The 18,014-nt window shown below is 39.4% G+C and overlaps 2 protein-coding genes across 2 annotated transcripts in view; one reads left to right on the top strand and one right to left on the bottom strand.

Moving 5' to 3' along the window:
- Positions 1 to 6,656, top strand: part of SMU1 (SMU1, DNA replication regulator and spliceosomal factor) — a 32,587-nt gene extending 25,931 nt beyond the window's left edge. Inside the window, exons 11-12 of the mRNA XM_027549999.1 lie at positions 1,285 to 1,437; positions 2,664 to 6,656. Coding sequence (XP_027405800.1) covers positions 1,285 to 1,437; positions 2,664 to 2,762 — 252 coding nt within the window. The 3' untranslated portion in view covers positions 2,763 to 6,656. The remainder of the gene's footprint in view (positions 1 to 1,284; positions 1,438 to 2,663) is intronic.
- A 559-nt stretch (positions 6,657 to 7,215) lies between these two features.
- On the bottom strand, positions 7,216 to 17,785 carry DNAJA1 (DnaJ heat shock protein family (Hsp40) member A1). The gene is made up of 9 exons (XM_027550000.1): positions 17,676 to 17,785; positions 16,462 to 16,603; positions 16,152 to 16,329; positions 13,967 to 14,071; positions 13,050 to 13,277; positions 10,692 to 10,806; positions 9,557 to 9,672; positions 9,159 to 9,259; positions 7,216 to 8,436 (listed from the first exon to the last, which is right to left on the bottom strand). Exons 2-9 carry the CDS (start codon positions 16,591 to 16,593, stop codon positions 8,218 to 8,220), a joined length of 1,194 nt encoding a protein of 397 aa, XP_027405801.1. The 5' UTR covers positions 16,594 to 16,603; positions 17,676 to 17,785; the 3' UTR covers positions 7,216 to 8,217.
- Positions 17,786 to 18,014: the final 229 nt, after the last annotated feature.

Below are 18,014 nucleotides of genomic sequence, written 5' to 3'. Positions count from 1 at the left end.
TGCAGAGTAAGGCTCTGCTTTGTACACTTGCTTCATACTTAATTCTGTACGTCTCAGGCTCTCAGTCAGTCACACACACAGGCACATCGTAGAGTTAGTAAAGTAAAAGTATACTAAAAGAAGAGGCAAGCTAGAGCTCTGAATGTCCTTACCTTGTTTTGAAGATCCCAGACAAGCCCCAAAGATGATAGCTTGTGGTGAATGATTCGAATTCGTGATCTCTGAAGATTTAGCTTCGGGACTGGGGACCAGGCTTGATCACTCAAGAACTTTTGTGTAGCAGAGTTTTATTAAAAGTATAAAAAGGAGAGAGAAAGCTTCTGACATAGACATCAGAAGAGGGATAGAGGGTGCCCTCTGCTTGACTTAATTAAAAAGTTAAAAAAAATTTTTTTTTGATTCATAAAGTTACAAAAACAGGGCAGAGTTCCTATACACCCTTCCCCTGCATCTGTCAATGATAACATCTTACATAGCCATTGTATAATTATCAAAACCAGGACATTGACATCAAAACCAGGTACAAGACTATTAAATATGAGCCTTATTTAGATTGTCTTTACATGCATTCATCTTGAGGTGGGACATGAACAGCTCTGTGAAATTTCATCTTGTTTTATGTAACCACCACAGTTAAGGTATAGAACTGTTTCACCACCCTCAAAGAAACTCCCTTGTGCTGTACTTTTTATAGTTAAATCCTCTCCTCACAACCCTAGCCCCTGGCAGCCACTGATCTGTTTGACACTATTCTTTCGAGTATAGTAAATAAGAGTCACACAGTATGTAACCTTTAAACCTTTTGAGATTGGTTTCTCTCCACTTGATTTGTGATGATTTAAGTGGTATGTAAAATAGATCAAGCAAGGTCTTAAAGAGATAGAGTTCCATTATGAATGGGAAGGGCATCTCATTCTGTTAGAAAGAGGAAACTAGGGGGCATGGGTCACAGAGCATTGAGAACCAGTAGCATGATTTAGGAAATTGTGTATGGTAATGAATTTGCTTCAGGATAAAATGACTCAATAGATTAAAGAGTAGGATTGGTGACCTGGGACATGGAAATTGTAAATTTCTATCTGCCACTGACTTACAATAGCTTATCTTTTGTATATTTCCCAGTCAAGAGGATTTAGCACAAGGTGAATGGAATTGGTAATCTAATTATAAATGACAGTAAACCAGAGTACAAAATAACATAAAGATGTCCGTTTCCCCTGCTGCAGTGGAACTACTGCTAATCCAGATGTTTTATCTTTACCTTGGACTGTGTTGTACTCTTAGATTGTCAGAAGCTTCAGCTCTGGTAAGAGAGAAGGTGGTGACTTTGTTTGCTGTGCCCTCTCTCCCCGTGGCGAATGGATATACTGTGTAGGGGAGGACTTTGTGCTTTACTGCTTCAGCACAGTCACTGGCAAACTGGAGAGAACTTTGACAGTAAGTATTACTGACTTAAGGCCATCTACAGAAATTGTTAATGCTTACATCTTTCTGAACTCAGAAGTAAACCTTTTTCAGACTGCTGTCCTTGTGAATCTTGATGTAAAAATATGTAAAAGTGTCATCAAGTAAAATAAAGGGTCCATAAGTAATTGTATGGAATTACCTCCTGTATCTGGAAAAGTCATCTTTCAGTGAGCCCTCAGCTTCTAGTGGATAGGATGAGTGTACATAAAGCAAAGGAGGAGGAAAAGGAATGTGCCTGTCTAGCCAGAGTAGTTAAACCTCTTCAGGGTAGTTGGAGTGACAGATACAGCTAGTCTGCATGTGTTTTCAAAGGCTAGTTACTTGTATATTACCCTATCAAATTGGTTTTTTAAGCGTTTAGTAACAAGGAATAATTAATGCAGCTGCTGTAACAATCTTCAAATTTCAGTGGCCTAACACAATGAATATTATGTCACAATGTGATATAAATTGCATCCTCCTCCTCCCTCTTTTAGCTGTGCCATTTGGGAAATGTGGCCTCTAAAGTCTTAGGAGAAAAGATAATTGAAGGGGTTATACTGGATGTTTTAAAGACTCACATCTGGAAGTGGTTTATATTATTTTGTCCATCGTTCTTTTTTGATTAGAATTAGTGCTGCCAGCAGCCCAAATGCAAAGGAGGAGTGGACAGGGAAAATGCAGTCTACAGTTGGGAAGAAGAGATGGTGTGAATGTATAAAAAAATCATAAACATACCTGTTAGAGAATAATCTCCTCTCAAACTATTCTTGAGTGAACTTTTGGTACACCAGCCTTGTGAAGCCGCCTCCAGTAGAAAGCAAAGATGTGAACAAAACAGAATGAGGTGGCAAGTGTCCTCTAGCTGAGGAAAATACTGAGTTCACTGAGTTGAAGGAATTGTTCAGTCTCAGCCACTGTCTTGGCCTAATATTTGCAAAATGGATGATGACTGGGACCAGCTATAGCACCAAAAGTGGTTTGGCATAAAGTATAATTCACACATTATGAAGAACAGTACAGAAAATGTGATCAGCCATCTGATAGCCTCGTTCGAGTTTTTGGTTTGTATGTTAACCCTCTTTGAGGTTCCCTTAGGTTTGATTCCTTTGGTGAGAAGTAGAAGCTTCTCTTCTTACCCGCCACTCAGCTCTGGTAGCTTCTTCAGTGATTTGTTAGTGACCTCTGTACCCTGATTCTGTGCTTCCCTATTCCAGGTTCACGAGAAGGATGTGATTGGTATTGCACATCACCCTCATCAGAACCTGATTGCTACTTACAGTGAAGATGGACTGCTAAAGCTCTGGAAACCCTAATTCAGCTTCTCTTTTTAAACTAACTTGAGAGCACGTACTTAAAATGAAGATATTACTCATGTGTTGCTTTTTTTTAAGGCCAGCTTTTCTAAGCAAATCATCTGAATTAGGCACAAGAATAATTTTGTGAAAATTCATGTTTAAGTAGCGGTTACCACTTTTTATATATTTTCAAGGTATTCACTGGGGCAGTCACTTAATGCTGTCAATCATCTTTTACCTGAAGAGCAAAATACTGGTATTCCTAGGGAGAAACTGTACTCCTTTGATTATTTGAAATGCTTTGATTGAAATGGGCTTCCTGCAGTAAAACTTGTAAATTAGGAACATCCTAAATTCATTAGCTGTTTACTATCCCACCTTTTTTTTTTTTTTTTAAAGATGTTAATAAATTTTACACCTTTCTGGAGGCTTTGTTTTTAAATGTAAATAAATGCCTATCTAGTTAAGGCATTTACTTAGAATCAGATGAAGAGTGCAGGACACTACATTATCATCCCTGAAGTCAGTTTCCCATAGGATCTCATTTCACTGCCCTCCCCCGGGGCGTTCATTTTTTCTTAATTGCAGGATCCACTATGAGAATTCAGTTTTGGCATATCTCCTTTGTATGCAGAGGAAGGTTTTTGCATTGAAAATGTGCTGTTCAAGAAAAAATAACTAGAAGAGATTTAGGAAACAAACTCTCAGCAGTATTTTGCATATGGGTCTTTTCTGTTTCAACCAATATATGTGGAATGCCTGTTGATGTGTTAAGATAATGTGGGTACCATTTCAAGAAAGTGAGCTTATTTATGGAGGCCTTTTATGCCCCATTTCCCCAGTTATTAGATACAGGTGAATGAGAATTTTGCAGTCTTAAAACCCTTTGTCACTTGAAATACAGTCTGATCTGTATTAAAGATGAGCAATGCCTAGCATGTAAAAATGCTTAATGCTGGCCGAATAATTCTTTAACAGCACTATGAAATCATCTTTCCCAGTTACACTCCCCAAATTTGGTCTTTTTGCCACAAAACCTTAACTTTCTCACAGAATGTCATTTGTGTCATTTTGAGAGTTGAACGATAGCTACATGACTGTAGCCTGCCATACCTCTCAATGAAGAGCAGCTTTCATTTAAGTAAAAGAAGTTTAATGTGGAAAGAAAAGAGCTCATGCAAAAATTCCTTACAAAAATCAAGAAACCAGTTTGATTTAGCCCACAACCTCATGAACTGGCAGTTCAGAGGCTTTCTTTGTGCCAAGGCTCATGGAGAACAAGAATATCAGCATGGGTGCACTTAGTTCTACGAATTTTTAGCAAACATCTCTTCTGTTCTTGCATCTAATGCTCAGGATGGTTAGACCAATTTCTGTCACAGGATAGGGGAAAAGAAGCAAGTTAACAGGATTAGTGGTTGATAAGAGGAAATCTGGAGTTTTGATGACTGGGAAGCATTATGCAGATCTAAAGGGTTAGGAAAAGGTTTTCTGGAGTTGACTGTGAAAAGGACCATCAAGAACTCAAGGTAAAGGGCTTTGGTGATCTTAGGGGGAGCCTTTCCAGGCCCTGCAGTGTGCTACAGGTGCAAGGCACGTGCTGCACAAATGGTAAGGTCCGGGGAGACAGGCAGAGAGGAGAGGACTAGTCTACAGGCCTTAAAGTATATTTTCTTAAGGGAGTTAATGCTCATAACTGGGGAGGAAAAATCTGCCTTTCCCAAGTTTTTTCTTCCAGTCCCTTGTTCCTGGTCATCTCCTGCAGTAGAGAAGGCAGGGGGAGCCCTGGGGAGAGGCAGAAGTGGTGGAGAGCTTGGGTCGGGCATGACTGAGCAGTGTGGGAACCAGGAAGGGCTCCTGGACCCTTGCTTGCACCCTACCCCAACCCGGGTTCCTAGAGAGCCACTACAGCCCATGTATTTGACACTCCTCTCTAGCACTGGAAACTCAAAATGCACGTGTGCTTGCTCAGTCGTGCCCAACTTTTAGGGACCCCATGAACCAGGGCCCTAAAGACTCCACGGCATTTTCCAGGCAAGAATATTGGAGCATGTTGCAATTTCCTGTTCCTGAGGATCTTCCTGTCCCAGGGATTGAACCTCCATCACTTGGGTCTCCTGCATTGGTTGGCAGATTCCTCATCACTGCACTACCTGGGAAGCCAGAATTCAAAATATATGGCATTCAAGTTAAACCCAGCCCCCCAAAACTCCATGAGTTGTTCCATCTCCCACTCAGTTGTTGCATTAATGACTCTGGAAAACATTTAATGACCTAGTACTTCACAGCAGTTATTTTTTTCTGAGTCTTAGGTATAGTTAGGTCTAATTCAGTGTTGTGTTAACCAGTTATTTTTCAGCTTGTATTTCTACCATTAACAGTATTTACTGAGTCCTTCCTATGTGAACAGTGTTGTTTCTCAGAACTGCTTTATGAGCTCCAGCCTATTGAGTCCCATGATACAAGTGAAGAAACAGGTTGACCGTGGTTTTATACTTACTCCTAGGGCTCACACACTTTAAAAAGTGTCATTTTCTTCCATCTTATGGTTTGGATAGAGGCAAAGAGTCCATGGGTGTTTCTCCACATTTGGTTAAGACTTATCTAAACTGAACACAGGCGGTGAGAGGAGTAGAAAGAGACCAAGTACAGCAGTGGGGTTTAGCAAGCACGTACAAACTTGAGAACCAGTAAGTAGACCAGGGGTCCTTTTCATCATCAAGGTATTTCAATCCTTGTTCTGTTGGTCTTTGAAGGTGGCTGAGATAATCAAGTGAAGTGATACTGTTGCTCAAGCATTTTTTACTCACTGTGCCTTTAGAACCTATGCTTCCTATTCCCACATTATTTCAAAACAGGAAACTACCAGTATGTCAAAGACGGGAAGCTCCCTTAGTCTGGAACAGACTTGGTATAGCAAGGGCTGCCATTCTTTGACCCTCCACACAGCAATTCTACCAATGGTATTACTGTTCTGGTGATTTAATATAACTATATCCCCATGGTGGTGGTGTACGGCCTTGGCTGTATATATGACCATCCTGGTTGCTGAGGCTACACACAGCTCAACTACACCAAAATACCTTAGACACATCATGTTTTGGCCAAGGTTGGGAGCCAGTATTATACACACAAAAAAATCTGATGCTAATTTCACAAGATTTGTCACCACGTTCTAAGACCCTCATGGGACGTAAAATTAGCTTTTTATTCCCTGCAAGTATGAATGGACAGGGCGAGCATCATTAAGGAGGCATTAGGGCTAGGTCCAGGGAGCTACACTTCTGTGAATGCACTATTTCTTTGTTGACCTTGGCTAGAGTTAAAAAAGAACTAACTTTTGGTGTTTTGTTTTTACAGATTACAAACCTGTCAGTTTCTGCCTCTCTAGGTTACTACTAGTTTCTTCTAGTGATGTCTAAAGATATTTTACTGTGGTCAAACAAAAGTAAAAGCTTACTCAACCGTTTTTGAGTATATATATCTCAGTAGCACTAACCTTATTAACTGTTGTGCAACCATTATTGTTTTTAAACTAAGTTTCCATTCCTCCCAGCCCTTGGTAATCTGTGTGCTATGAATTTGCCTAGGTAGTTCATATAAATACGTAAGGCCTTTCTGTTACAAATACATGTATGACACATTTTGTTCATTCACCTGTTAAAACACCAGCATACGGGTCTTTTCCAGTGAGTCGGTTCTTTGCATCAGGTGGCCCAAGTATTGGAGCTTCAGCATCAGTACCTCTAACAATGTTCAGGACTGATGCTGAAGCACCAACAAGGTACAGGGTTCTCATTTCTTCATATTCTCACTTGTTTCCATTTTGGATTACTAGCTACAAAGTGGTATATCTCACCGAATTTTCATGTTATTTCCCTCATGACTAATAAATATTAAAGCCTCATGTAAGGATTTTTGTAATTTTTACAATGTATTTATAAGACAGGTTTATCGCCGAGTTTTTTAGACCAATATTTTCCTTTCTGAACACTTGCCTGGCCAGATTAAAAAGAGATAATGCAAGAATGATAGGATGGGGAGAAGCTATCAATTAAGACTGTCAGTATGAGAAGAAACCTGAATGTTTGGGGAATATGCACTTCACCCCAAGTTTTAGTCTCCTCTTTTTAACTCGTGTTGTAAGGGGAAGTTAGGTTGTGGAGTACATGTCCATGTTAGAACTGTTTAAGGCTCCTGATTACGAGAGAGACAGAATCAGTAGAACAAGCAAAAACCCACATTCCACTTCAGTGTGCAAAAATTCTTAAGCCCCCCATCCCATTTGTTGCTCATTACTCATCCCTCCACTTTCACTCTGCACCCTTATTTAGTATTAAACGTCAGAACTATGGTTAAGTAGTACTTTTCTGGTGTTACTCACTTTAGTTAAATGAAACTAGTAATCTTAACTAGTGAAAAGCCAATGCTTTAACCTGGGAAAAAAAAACCTGTGGTGACACACTGGACATGCTTTGTAATCAGTATATTAAAGAGACATTCATACATTTCAAGAATTGCTTAAATTCTGATACCAGATTTAAGCTTGTGAACATATGATTTTAAACATACAATTAAAGCTATTCATCATAATCTGCTATACTACCAACATTAAATTACAGTTACTCTGGAGCATAAGTTAAATGGTTTAAAGTAAGCCTATAACATACCTACAAAAACACCTTCCTATCTCATACATGCAAATTACTTCTCCATGTAAAGGTCTCATCACTCTAACCTCTAAGTTTCCCTGCTCCAGAAGTCACTACTCTAAGGCTTACTGTGGTCCAAAGGTGGGGGGGCGGGGGGCAAAAAAAGTAACCAGGACCAATAGCTATATTAATAAAAGATGGCACAGCAAAAGAAGGGAATGCAATTCTACAAGTGCAAGCCCTCAATAAGCAGCATATTATGATAAACCCCTTCTTTACAAAGGTATCATTTCTATCACTGATACCACAGGCTAAATTAAATTATACAGCATGCCATCTTCAAGTACAGTTGAGGCAATAGAATAAATGCAGAAGCATCACAATGAATCCCACTTACTACATACAGACCAACACTTCTCTACATTAATTTCTTTGTCTGACTGCCAGTTAAACACAGTTTTAATTTCATAGCTTAACAATTAAGGGTCATACACTGAAGTCAATACATATACCTGGCATTTCAATCTAAGCTATTCCATGTACACAGCTGAAATCAATTACAAAGTATGGCCTAACAAATGCTAGGGGAAATTTTTTAAAGTCATTTTTACAAGTACTAAACTTATCTTGCACACTGAAGTCATCATACATACAGGGCAAAGTCAGAGCTTTTATATTTGAGTTTATTCTTCATTTAACTTTTAAACACTACTATAGTTGAATATTAAAACAAAAGCAAGTAGTGAGCATATGATTATAGTCCTTCACTCAATCACTACTGCAAATAAAACACCAGCAGTGAGTGTTGTTCACAGGCCCTACTAAGAGGTCTGACACTGAACACCACCCCGAGGATGATGTTCATCATCCTCGTATGCTTCTCCATTGTAATGGCGCCGTCTTTCCTGATTTGGATCAAAGTCCACTAATTCTACCTGGTCCATTTCATCAGTCTCTTCTACTTCCTTCCTCTCAGGCAGAAGTTTTTCCAGCAAAGAGAGTTTATCAGGAGAGAGAAAGCCATTCTCAGGAAAGTTTACCTATAAAATGAGATTTTTACCGTTTGAATGAAAATTTAAATGATTTATTTATCCCTCCTTAGACAAATTACCATTCACCCATTTTCCCCAGAAAACACACTTGTAACCTGTAACCACAGAATTATTTGGTAAATCAGCCAATCCCAGGTTAGTTAGAACAAATGGTCTGAGACGACATATATCATCTAGTATTCTGAACCAGAATTCAAGGTCAAGTCTTTAAAAAAATCCTACTAAATAGTAACTGCACTGTAACGATCACTTCTATTCAGCAAATACATTTCTACAGAACCCAGCCTAAAACACATCCTTTTTAATGGATATTTAAAGAAAGCTATTGATCAGAAAGCAATTTTTAAAATGTTAAGTTTGTGGGTCTGAGGTGACTCAATTTAAGGTAAGGGAAATGGTTGGATGCTTTAAGAACCAGAGCACTACAGTATTTTGTCAGAAATCCACACTAGCTAACATACTTCTGTTGTACTTAAAAGATACTAGTAATAGCCTTTCATTAGTAAAATACCCACTTGCCATGCATCCCCTTCCCTACCACAGTGATGCAAACCAACCAACTTGATACAAAGAATGTTCAACATGACAGGAGTAATATTAGATCTAGACAAGGGAGAATATAAAATTGGCACTTCTGGCAATTCAGAAACTTATAAAATTTTAATAAGCTAATCATTCTCAAATATTTCTGAAGTACTTTCTAAGCTTACCTTAAATTCAATGATTAGGCGACCCTTTTCGTATGGCCTACGATAAATTGGCATGCCTTCATTTAGCACACACTTGATATCTCCATGCTTGACAATTTGACCTAAAAACATTAAAGCCAAACTCCTTAAATACAATCACATTTTTATGAGGCAGGGAAAATAAAGAGAGGGACATCCTAGCTCACTGATAGGAATACATTAATGTGAAAACAATCCTGGTTTCTATAAATTTGATTTATAGATTTTCTAGGGGCTCACAAGAGAGTCAAGAATGCACAATCTCAGCTCAGCTCAAGGATGGTTCTGTTCTGATCAATACTGAATTGCCACTTTCCTCTATGCCCATACTAGCTACTAGCAATGAACACCAAAATAGAAACACTTTCTAGTTACCATACCTGGATGAGAAGTGATGACTATGGTTCGGTTGTCAAGAGTAGATATTGGCTTTTGGAAGCCACACAATGCCTCAACCAGCTGTATGTCCATACACATGAAAAGGTCTTCTCCTCGTCTGTACAATGGAAATATGGCATATGCTTAGGGCTTTCAAACCACCAATGATTCCAAGTACCAAAATAGGCAATTTTAGAAACAAATGGTATATTTCAAAAGATGCCCTTTCTTCCTTTTTTTTCTTCCTGATTTTTAAAATGAGCTGAGAACAGGGAACAGCAAATACATGTAACCTGCCAGCAGAGTTTCCTGGACAAGCTTCAGAATCCCTCCACACATTCTAGGCAGTAAAACACATCTCAGACTGGGTCCTGGATAAGTCAGGGTCTATTAAAAGGGGACATGGCCAATTTCAAGGGAACAGTAAGATCTTTACTGATGTACATGAATTATAGTGCCTGGCACATTGTGAACTCAACCTTTTATACCAGTACACTTCCTCCTCCTTGTGCTTGCTTTCTTTTCCAATTCATACTAGTAATATCTTTTCATCACACAGATCACTCTCCAGAAATACTGAGGATTCACCTCAAAATGACAGCATCAAAATTATAAGCTTGACAGCATTTCCCATTACTGTTGAGACACTATAATTCAAAACTTGTTCTTTTAAGATGTCACTCCCAACAGCTGCTGCAGTCCTATTCCAGTCAAATGTTGCAACCAAGCTTATCACAAACTCAGGAAATGAAACTGGTAAGAGCTTTAAGGCACATACTTCAAAATTAGTTTTGAAAAAAATTTATTAAAAAAAACTGGGAGCTAAATTTTGTCATGGGATGCATTCCCTAATCCACCTGCTTATACAACACATCTTCTAATTGAAGCATATCCTTCAAAAACCAGATCAGGCAACAATTTATGTAAATTTAGACACAAAAACAATCTGATTCTTTGAAACATTAATGATTTAAAATCATTTACAAAAGACATACATAGCCTCATTCTTCTGCTATACTTTTCTAGGTTATTTCCAAAAACTGTTCTAAACCTAATGAAAAGCTCATTCAAATTAGAGGAAACAAAAATAATCCCAAATAGGCAAGATGTCAGTTTGAATATTTTATAAATTTTTACCGAGTAAAAACAGCATGGTCCTTCTGATCTAAAACAATGATAATATCTCCTGGCTCCAGTCCTGGTTCTTGGTCTCCTTCACCATGGAATGTTATCTTCTGGCCATCTTTCATGCCTAAAAACAAAAGGCTAATTTTACACTCTTAACATCTAACTAAGGTCAGGGTCTCTACTAAGAAACACAAATGCATGTTTGTGTGTAAGTCTGTGGATGCTCAAGTTGTAGAGAATTTACCAGAAATGCACATATGCTTAGATCAATCCAACTTCTTACTGAAGAAAGTGATCATAATGGAGAACACAAATCTAGAGGCAAACAAATCAAGCCTCAAATCTCAGAGCTGCTATTTATTACTAGGCAGGATTACCCTGGGGAAGCAAGTTGCATCACCTTCCTAAGCATCAGCTTTCCCAGAGAGACCTACCTCTCCATCACAGCTCTTGTGAGGACTAAAGAAAAAGGTCTATGCTGGCGCCAATCAGTGATTGGCAAACATAACCATAAATGCTTTACTATTTCAATTTCATTAATTTTAAAAAAGTCTACTAAATGTAACAAGCGTAAGTCAGACTTTCTTCCCTTTATTGTATTAGAAGTAATATGAAACAAAAATTTTTTAAATCTATACTATTTTCATTGAATGATTTTTAATCTTTTAAAAAAGGATAATTTTTAAAATCCTTTTTAGATACTTTCAGACCATGTGGTTAGTGTCTATAATAGAGTCAAGAATAGAAAAGTTTTTCCAATAAGCAAACATTTCTTAAAGGTCAACATATTTACTGAGATTTCTTCCCTCTGGCTCAGTTAAGTTCAGTAAGAGCTTACTTAGCTAACCTTTACAAAGAACTCGTGTGTTTGCAGATCATTTACACTGCAGTAATGGCTCTGGATTTCCTGAATGAAAGATCACTGACATCACCCAACAAGAGCAACTTTGTTTTAGTTTCTATCATGTAAAGTATTAAATGTATACAATAGCCAACAGTAGAACAAATCCCTATTTAACATCAATCTAGATCCATAATTACCAGTTCATGACTATTTCATGTATTACACACTTTTCCACCCACATTTCCTACATATACTTCAAGCAAAATCCAGACATACCAATTAACCCAAATACTTTAGTATGTACCTCTACGAAAAGATGGACTTACACTAAAACATCAATATTATACACTGACAAAAATAAACATGTCATTCATGAGGCAAATGGAGAAGGAAATGGCAACCCACTCCAGTGTTCTTGCCTGGAGAATCCCATGGACAGAGACTGGCGGGCTGCCGTCTGTGGGGTCACACAGAGCGGACATGACTGAAGTGACTTAGCGGCAGCATGAGGTAAAGTAACTGTCTTGCTACACTAGTGAAGCAATTAAACTCAGATCTAAGTTTTACCGGTTGTTTCAACAAGGTTAAGATTACCGGCAGGGGCTTTCCTGGCAGTTCAGTGGTTAAGACTCCGCTCTTTCACGGCAGGGGGTGCAAAGGAGGAACTCAGATCCCACATATAGTGTGGCATGAGGTGGGGGCTGGGGGGGTATAGGCAAGTGTAACATTCATAAATGGTTTCACTTAGTACTAAATGCCCTCCTGAGTACATATAGTTGGTATCAAGAAGGGGATTTTACCAGATAGGGAGACATTCAAACCCTACCAAACATGGACCAGTTAAGGAGAAACAAAATTGAGGAAGGAGTACTGAGTCACATGGGAGACTACTATTGCAGGGGCCTAAATTAATGTATGTATTACATGTAATAATAGTTTCATTTAAAAATAGCCAAGTCTGAAGGATCCATTCATGTTGATTATTTCATACTAAGTACAGCACAATTTACTCTGGGGCTGTATACACGTTTCCAAATTTCTACAATGACTATGTACTGCTATAATACATTTTAAAGGATTTTAAAATAAACTGACAAAATTAAGGAATAGGCAAAATAAAAAAAGTATATCCTAATAGTATTTAAAGAAAGTTTTAGGTTATAATCCAAGAGGCAGAAACAGGTATGTTTACCTAATCTGTAGAAATCATTATAAATATTTATAGTCTGCTGCTGCTAAGTTGCTTCAGTCGTGTCCGACTCTGTGCGACCCCAGAGATGGCAGCCCACGAGGATCCCCTGTCCCTGAGATTCTCCAGGCAAGAACACTGGAGTGGGTTGCCATTGCCTTCTCCAATGCATGAAAATGAAAAGTGAAAGTCTAAGTTCTTACAAATTAGTAAATCAAATACACATCCATTCTTTACCCCAACAGTTCAAAACTATCCTCAATTATGACAGTTTTAAGCAATTACAAAATGTAGAATATAATTAATCAAAATAGAAAAGTGGCTCAGAACTCACCTTTGTCAATATGAACTTCTAGAATTTTCTTTTCTCGAACTATCTTCCTTCCATTGCAGCTTTTACATCTATCTTTAGGACTGATCCGCTCCCCATGGCCCTGGCACTCCATGCAGACAGACTGAATTTGCTGAACCATTCCAGGTCCTATCTGATGAATTCTTATTTGCATTCCAGTACCTCGGCAATTGGGACAGCATTCTACTGCTCCTTTTTTACCACCTCGGCCTAAACAGTTTAAAAACAATGTTTGAATTTAGTGTTGGACATAGTGATTAATGTTCTAGTGAGACAGTCCCCTGAACATGCCACTTCATTAATATTTTCAAGGTCTGATGGAATGCTGCTTTAAAAAACTACTATTCAGGCTTTTTGATAAAATATTGCCACATCAGCTTCAGTTATCATTATAAACATCTTGACTGCTATTTTTCTCAATAAACTATTTCAGTATTTTAGATTTTAAACATATGTCCCCAAAGCACAATTCTTAAGAGTACTTCAACTGTGAAACGAGAACATTTCAGTTCCCTCTCATTAGGAAACACTGCATTTTCAACAAATAACATTTATTAAAAAAAAAAAAAAACTTAAAAGATTCATATCACAGCCAGTAATTTCAGTTGACTACCCCAAAAGAGAACATTGCTAAGTATTAAGATTATGAAGCCACTGGAGTGCCTCAAGTTCTAGAGGGGATAGGAAGTACTCATCTCTGAACAATGCTGAGTAGAAAGACACCAAATTACATCAATTCCACCCTGCATTCAAAACACACACATGAAAATGCTGATAATTTGCTGTTATTTCTGAAAGAGGTTCAGGTGGTTTTCACATTTGCACAGCACAGTATCTGCCAGTTTTATATACCCAGAAAGGTTTCAGTTCCATTTTGAAACATGAATGTTAAGACATACCTTCACATTTGTCACAAATCACATTCTTTTGCAGAGCTAGTTTTCTTGTTGCACCATTATATAAATCTTCTAAAGTTACTGTAAGTTGATGGACAACGTTTTTACCTATAACAAAACAGTCCTCATTTAGAATACTGCTTGCAAACAGCCCTTGCAGCAAGACCCAGCACAGCCAAAAATAAGTAAAATTTTAGAAAGCTGCATCCTGTGTTCAAGGCACTGTAAAAACGGTAAAGGAAAATGAAAGATGAGCCTTACAGATTCACACATAATCTAACTGTGGTGTAACTTCAAATAAGGAAAATCAGGTGAGATTAAGTAACACATATGGATGCAGTTGTGGCCCTCCTATATTTATGGCAACCAAAAACATTAACTGCAAAAATCATCTGAAAAAACTCATGTTACTTGAATAGACACATTTCACAATAGTTTAACCCAAACTGCTTTTCTGTTCTAGTATATTCCTTGACTCATGTATTATACTGAGCGACATGACCAATTACAACATCCAAAAACTCTTTAGCACACTAAAGTTCCAAAAACTAATCAAGTTTGGCCAGGGAAGCTGATCTATTTATTCAGTCTCCAAAGAATATCAATTCCTACTTCTTCCTGAAGTAGGAACAGCACATACTGCTGAGCTGACTGTTTAAAGGCTAGATTTCTCATTCTTTACCACAGTGCTTTCCAACAGAACTTTCTGCAGTAAGGGAGAAGGTTTATACCCTCTGCTAGCCAATACAATAGCCAGTAGTCACACATGGTTACTGAGCATGTAAATATGGCTATTACAAACTAAGAAACTGAATTTTTATTTTTCTTTGAAGAAATCTAAATTTTATATTGCCAGGAGCTACAAAGGAATGGCATATCTCATCTAGAAATGGGAAGTGGAAGGTGGAGATTATATAAGAACAGAGGCTACAGAAATATAGTGACCTGTCAATAGTTAATAAGTTCCTAGCTAGTGATTCTTTCACAATGACTTTATCCACCAGGAAATACTTTCGCTTAAGAAGATCTTGAACTATCTCCACAATATGTATAATGAACATTTTTAGTTTCCAATCAAAAGTGAAGTACCATTAACTATAACCTTCTGCTCCTGGACCCACCTTTTGTTTCTGTATCAAATACCACATAACTGGTTCTGCCATGCTAAAAGCTGCCCTGCTTACTTCAGTGCTTTATAGACTTCAGAGTACAGGGAAGGAATAAAACTTCTGAAATTTAAGCAAATTTTTTTCAATATCATACTACAGAAAATGACCTTTCATCAATTTAAGACATGTAGTAGTTCGCCAATCGATTTTGATTAGAAATTGTTTAAATTTCTTAAAAAAAAAAAAAAAAAGTAAAACATACCCCTTTCAAGAAAATCTGAATAAAAATGTCCAGTTGTGAGACATCTCTGGTAGTGCAGAAGCCAAGATTCAGTGCTCCCAATGCAGGGGACCTGGGTTTGATCACTGATCAGCAAAACTAGATCCTACAAGCCACAACTAAAAAGATCCTGCATGCTGCAACTAACACCCTGTGCAGCATTAAACACACACACACAATTCCCAGTCTTTCGGAATCCAAGAACACTCAAAGAGGAAATTTAAGAGCCTGCCCATTCCTTCTACCCATTAGTTTGTATAAACCACAATGGGAACAGAGTAACATGAACTCTAACCAGAACACTGTACTCCTATGAGCAGTATTTCTACAGTCCAGAAATCACACGTTAAAGGCACATATTTTGATGTAATAAAACTTAAGAAAGATTAAACAGACAGCAGGCCATTTGGAGGCAATGAACCTGTGTTCCAGTGAAGACTGATGGCACGGCTATATATGACCTTGATAAAAATTTAGAATTCTGATACGTAATTTACTTTCGACAGGATAAAACCACTGCACTTCCCACTGGGGTTGAGGATCAAATAAAATCTGTGAAAAAGGTTTTGAAAATTATGTTCTTATACTTCATGAAGCCGTGTATACTCCCAACAACTTTAGACACACTTTTTAGTACTTGACTGGCTTAGCTATTTTTAGTTTCATCAAAACTATTACCATAGGTTAGTGTACATTATACTAACAAATAAACAAGCATTTAATAGTTGAATTCTCAAGAATCTGCTTTGACTAAAAGGGCTAACTTTAGTTTGGTACATGTAGATTAGGTTATTCTTACCTCTCCTCTCTCTCTGCATCCTGCCTCCTCCTCCGAAAAACATATCAAAGATGTCCATGGGGGAGCCAAAACCACCACCTGCTCCACCTTCTTTAATTGCCTGTTCTCCTCCTTTGTCATATAACTCCCTTTTCTTTGCATCAGAGAGCACTTCGTAAGCTTGAGAAATCTGTTTAAACTGTTTTGAGAAAAAGGGGATAAATTTCACTCAAAAAGGACAGCTACTATATTAAACATAATTTCACGTTGTAATTGAAATACTATACACCTGACAAGAAGAATTCAACTATGTTATGGGTGTACTACTTGCCTTCTCGCCTTCATTTGGATTCTTATCAGGGTGGTACTTCAAGGCCAGTTTCCTGTAAGCCTTTTTCAATTCTTCTTGGGTGGCATTGGGTTTGACCCCCAAAACATCATAGTAAGTGGTTTCTTTCACCATTTTCTACAGCCTAAAACAAGAAAGCTCAATTTTAACCGACTTTCAACTGATAATTTTAATTAATAAAATCAAGAGTTCAGGCAGAGAAATCTGTTCTTTGACAAATCTGATAAGACCACCACTTTCCTTAAGTTTCACAGAGAAAGTAACAATTCCTCTGGTAACTCACCCGTAAATCCTAAAAGACTAAATATAACCTAACAATCACCAGGGAATAATTCAAAAACCTCCTGTAGCGCTGGTTTCCACCTGGAAGGGTCCATACTAACGCGACTACTATCTGGATTCTGTTTCCCTTCCCAAGTAGCGACAGAGGGCAGCAAAGAAAAGGGGTATTAACAGGTTCAGTCCACTATTATTCTCTTTGGTAAACCTGGTAAACCACACATTTCCAAGAAAAAACACTTTGGCATAGGGCGGGGGAGAGGTAGTGTTTTATGAAACTGATAAAGAAAACTAGCTCCCCTCCCCGCTCAGTCTCTTTCTCAATCACAGAAGAGAGTAGCTCCTCTGTTTTGACCGAACCCCTATCGCCCCCACAAGCCAGCATAGTTTACATGTTGTTAGGTTCTCCCTTGCATTCAGGGCCGACCGTTACGGTTTCCTTCCCTTCCCCTTCCCGGATGGAAGGGGTGGGAGAAACCCAGCACTCAACAAAGAGGAGGAGGAGAGACCAGAGAAACGAAAGCCGCAGCCTCCGCCCGGCTCCTCCCGCAGCCCCTCGCCCCAAGGGTCCTTTCGCGCGTGCGCGCAGGGTCGCCCCCCCCCCCACTCTCCCCCCCCCCTCAGCGAGCGCCCGCAGAGGAAAAGCCGGAGGCAGCAGATCCTTGGAGACCTCAAGGAGGGATGGAAAAAGCTTCAGGAAAGGTCTTGGGTCCACTCGCTGCGCGCCGGCAAGGGTTGCCAGGGCACCCCCCCCCCCACCGCCCGGCCTTCCAGAAGGGGACTCGAGGATACAGGAACCGACAACCCTCCCGCCCACGCGGAGCCAACCGCCTCCCGACCGCGGCTCTATCCAGCTTCCCAGCGCCGCCTGTGGCGCCAGACTTAGGAAGAGGGGACGCGGGAGAGCTGAAACTCACCGGTGAGCGGGCCGATGCCGGTGTGGGGGAGCGGGAAGGAGCGCGTTGCTGTGCGCAGCTCGGGCAGCCGCCGCTCCTCCGCCTTTCACCGAGCGTTCTGGAAAGTTCCGGCCGGCGCGCCGCAGCAGTCTCCTTTTGTAGCCGAGCCCAGGCGCGTCACCCGCCGGAAGTCCCGCCCCTCCCACCGCTGCCACCGCCCGCGGTTACCTGGGCAACGGCGCGGGGGGGAGCTCGGGCGGGGAGGAGTTGTGCGGAAGGGCTTTATGGGGATGGGCGCAAGCCTGGGTTCTCAACGTTCGTGGAACTTTCTGGATCCCCTTCTTCCAGCTAGTGGGCCCG

Source organism: Bos indicus x Bos taurus, chromosome 8 (assembly GCF_003369695.1).
Source record: "Bos indicus x Bos taurus breed Angus x Brahman F1 hybrid chromosome 8, Bos_hybrid_MaternalHap_v2.0, whole genome shotgun sequence".
NCBI lineage: Eukaryota > Metazoa > Chordata > Mammalia > Artiodactyla > Bovidae > Bos > Bos indicus x Bos taurus.
This window is presented reverse-complemented; position numbering and strand designations above follow the sequence as displayed.